Consider the following 3,855-nt stretch of genomic DNA (forward strand, 5'->3'; position numbering starts at 1 on the left):
CCTTCAACATCCCCTCAACACCCCCTCAACATCCCCTCATGACCCCCTCAACACCCCCTCAACACCCCTTCAACATCCCCTCAACATCCCCTCAACATCCCCTCAACACCCCCTCAACATCCCCTCAACATCCCCTCAACATCCCCTCAACACCCCCTCAACATCCCCTCAACATCCCCTTAACATCCCCTCAACACCCCCTCAACACCCCCTCAACACCCCCTCATCACCCCCTCAACACCCCCTCAACACCCCCTCAACACCCCCTCATGACCCCCTCAACACCCCCTCATCACCCGCTCAACACCCCCTCATGACCCCCTCAACACCCCCTCAACACCCCCTCATGACCCCCTCAACACCCCCTCAACACCCACTCAACACCCCCTCAACACCCCCTCAACACCCACTCAACACCCCCTCAACACCCCCTCAACACCCCCTGAACACCCCCTCATGACCCCCTCAACACCCCCTGAACACCCCCTCATCACCCGCTCAACACCCCCTCATGACCCGCTCACCACCCCCTCAACACCCCCTCATGACCCGCTCACCACCCCCTCAACACCCCCTCAACACCCCCTCAACACCCGCTCAACACCCCCTCACCACCCCCTCAACACCCCCTCACCACCCCCTCACCACCCCCTCAACACCCCCTCAACACCCCCTCAACACCCGCTCAACACCCCCTCAACACCCCCTGAACACCCCCTCACCACCCCCTCAACACCCCCTCACCACCCCCTCACCACCCCCTCAACACCCCCTCAACACCCCCTCATCACCCGCTCAACACCCCCTCATGACCCCCTCAACACCCCCTCAACACCCCCTCATCACCCGCTCAACACCCCCTCATGACCCCCTCAACACCCCCTCAACATCCCCTCATGACCCCCTCAACACCCGCTCAACACCCCCTCATGACCCCCCTCAACACCCCCTCAACACCCCCTCATGACCCCCTCAACACCCGCTCAACACCCCCTCATGACCCCCTCAACACCCGCTCAACACCCCCTCATGACCCCCTCAACATCCCCTCAACATCCCCTCAACATCCCCTCAACATCCCCTCAACACCCCCTCAACACCCACTCAACACCCCCTCAACATCCCCTCATGACCCCCTCAACACCCGCTCAACACCCCCTCATGACCCCCTCAACATCCCCTCAACATCCCCTCAACACCCCCTCAACACCCACTCAACACCCCCTCAACACCCACTCAACACCCCCTCAACATCCCCTCATGACCCCCTCAACACCCACTCAACACCCCCTCAACATCCCCTCATGACCCCCTCAACATCCCTTCAACACCCCCTCAACACCCCCTCAACATCCCCTCAACACCCTCTCAACATCCCCTCAACATCCCCTCATGACCCCCTCAACACCCCCTCAACACCCCCTCAACATCCCCTCAACACCCCCTCAACATCCCCTCAACATCCCCTCAACATCCCCTCAACATCCCCTCAACACCCCCTCAACATCCCCTCAACATCCCCTCAACATCCCCTCAACACCCCCCTCAGCACCCCCTCAACACCCCCTCAACACCCCCTCAACACCCCCTCAACACCCCCTCATCACCCGCTCATGACCCCTCAACACCCCCTCAACACCCCCTCATGACCCCCCCAGCCCCCTCTGACTGTGTTTGTCTCCGTTCGTAGCAAGTCCCGGCGGCTCACCGGGACTGGGTCTGCGCCCTGGGCCTCGTCCCCTCGGCTCCGGTCCTGGTCAGCGGCTGCAGGGGAGGGGTTCTCAAGCTGTGGTCCGCGGACTCGCTGGCTCCGCTGGCCGAGGTCAGAGGTCACGACAGTCCCATCAACAGCATCTGCAGCAACGGCAGCCACCTGTTCAGCGCCTCCGAGTGAGTCTCCTCTTTAGACGCCGCCCACAAAGGGGGAGGAGTCGCTCTTTAATGTCGTTTATGGGGCCTGGTTCAGGATAGGGGCCCCTGAAAGATTCCCTTTAGTTCCTATATCACATTATCATTGTCCCATGTGGGGCCCAGAGGGGAACTCTCTTCACTTTTCCCATTCATTCTCAATGGTAACAGTATGCATGCAGTACTCTTTATGGCCACCAGCGTCAAATTGGGGGCGCTGTTTCACTCCTTCTCATAGATGTAATAAAGATGAGCGGGTCATTCAGAAGTCTCCTCCTACGCAGCCTGTTCCTTAAAAGGGCAAAAAGGCGGGAACTCCTGCACTCATGGGTGGGCGGAGCCTCCACAGAGCTCCAGAGCTTGATTGACAGGCTCTGGAGACACTGATAAGAAAGAAGTAAAACAAAGAAGTCAGAGAAAACTATAAAGTTTGGTTTCATGCAGAGCCGTGGGAAGATATTTCAAAATACTTTTTCTGTGCATAAATCCTATTTATTAATTTCTTAACTCCCGCCTGAACTGAGAGCATTTACCCAAATCCTGTAGGCCAGTGTAACGCCTCATTTGAAAGACCTACAAAACTGAATGGATCTTTTTCCTCACATCACATTTTTTTTCATCACTTTTTTGTTGGGCAGTCGTCTCATTTTTGTCAAATTTTCGTGACTTTTTTGTCACTTTTTTGTCATAATTATTCACATTTTTTTGTCAAATTCTTATCACTTTTTCGTCCATTTTTCGTCAATTTTTTCTCACTTTTTTGTCATTTTTTGTCATTTTTCGGTAATTTTTTGGTCATTTTTTGGTCATTTTTTGGTCATTTTTTGGTCATTTTTTTTGGTCATTTTTTGGGTCAAATTCTTAGCACTTTTTCATCAATTTTTTGTCAATTTTTTCTCATTTTTTTGTCAAATTTTTCTCAATTTTTTTTCATTTTTTGTACATTTTTTCGTCAAAATTATTCACATTTTTTTGTCAAATTCTTATCACTTTTTCGTCCATTTTTCGTCCATTTTTTCCTCACTTTTTTGTCATTTTTTTGTCATTTTTTTGTCATTTTTTTGTCATTTTTTTGTCAAATTCTTAGCACTTTTTCATCCATTTTTTCTCATTTTTTTGTCAATTTTTTTTCACATTTTTGTCATTTTTTGTCACTTTTTCGTCAAATTATTCACATTTTTTTGTCAAATTCTTATCACTTTTTTGTCCATTTTTTCCTCCATTTTTTCTCACTTTTTTGTCAAATTTTGGTCCATTTCTGTTATTTTTTGTAAAAAATTTTGTCACTTTTTCGTCCATGTTTTCTCACTTTTTTCACATTTTCATCCTTGTTTTCGCCTCACTTTTGTCGCTATTTTCTCACCTTTTTTCCAGAAGCTTTTGGACTGGGGCAAAGCTGGAGAAAATGTGCTCGGTTCACGTGGGAGTTAAGGGGTTAACATTTCCTGCAGTTCACAAACTATCCACCAGGGGGTGCTGCGGCGCCCTCAGCACCCTGGGTTCCCACGGCCTTGGTTTCATGAAGTTTCAATTCATAAAAAAATCAAATAAAACTACACTTGATTGACCTTTTTTTGAGTGGAAAGTATGATCCCATTGTTCCCTCGTCTCCCGTTCCTCCTCAGCGACCGCACGGTGAAGATCTGGAGGTACCGAGGAGACCTGGAGGACCCCGTGGACGACTGACCCTCGTCCGCAGAGAGCACCCGGACGTCCTCCTGAAGAACCAGAGCGCCCGTCACTCCGAGCACGTCCCTGTCACCGTTTTCCTGTCGCGCTCCGTGAATCGTACTTGAATGTGGCGGCGAGCGGGTCGGGGGCTGGACCTGCCGACCCATCCCCCCCCCCCCCCCCCGCTCGGTAACTTAGCGACTGTTCCCCTCACGAGCCTTTGCCTTCTCCTCGTCTTCTGCGCTTCTGCGGCGACCAAAGCAAACCCCGCGTGTC

General features: G+C 51.6%; 1 protein-coding gene across 1 annotated transcript in view; it reads left to right on the forward strand.

The window, feature by feature from the left end:
- Window positions 1-3,594, forward strand: part of LOC306982830 (kinesin-like protein KIF21A) — a gene marked incomplete at its 3' end in the record, with an annotated part of 103,926 nt that extends 100,332 nt beyond the window's left edge. The window contains exons 24-25 of the mRNA XM_079583280.1: window positions 1,691-1,890; window positions 3,534-3,594. Coding sequence (XP_079439406.1) covers window positions 1,691-1,890; window positions 3,534-3,594 — 261 coding nt within the window. The remainder of the gene's footprint in view (window positions 1-1,690; window positions 1,891-3,533) is intronic.
- Between the last annotated feature and the right edge of the window lie 261 nt (window positions 3,595-3,855).

Source organism: Gobius niger (genome assembly GCF_951799975.1).
Source record: "Gobius niger genome assembly, contig: SCAFFOLD_36, whole genome shotgun sequence".
NCBI lineage: Eukaryota > Metazoa > Chordata > Actinopteri > Gobiiformes > Gobiidae > Gobius > Gobius niger.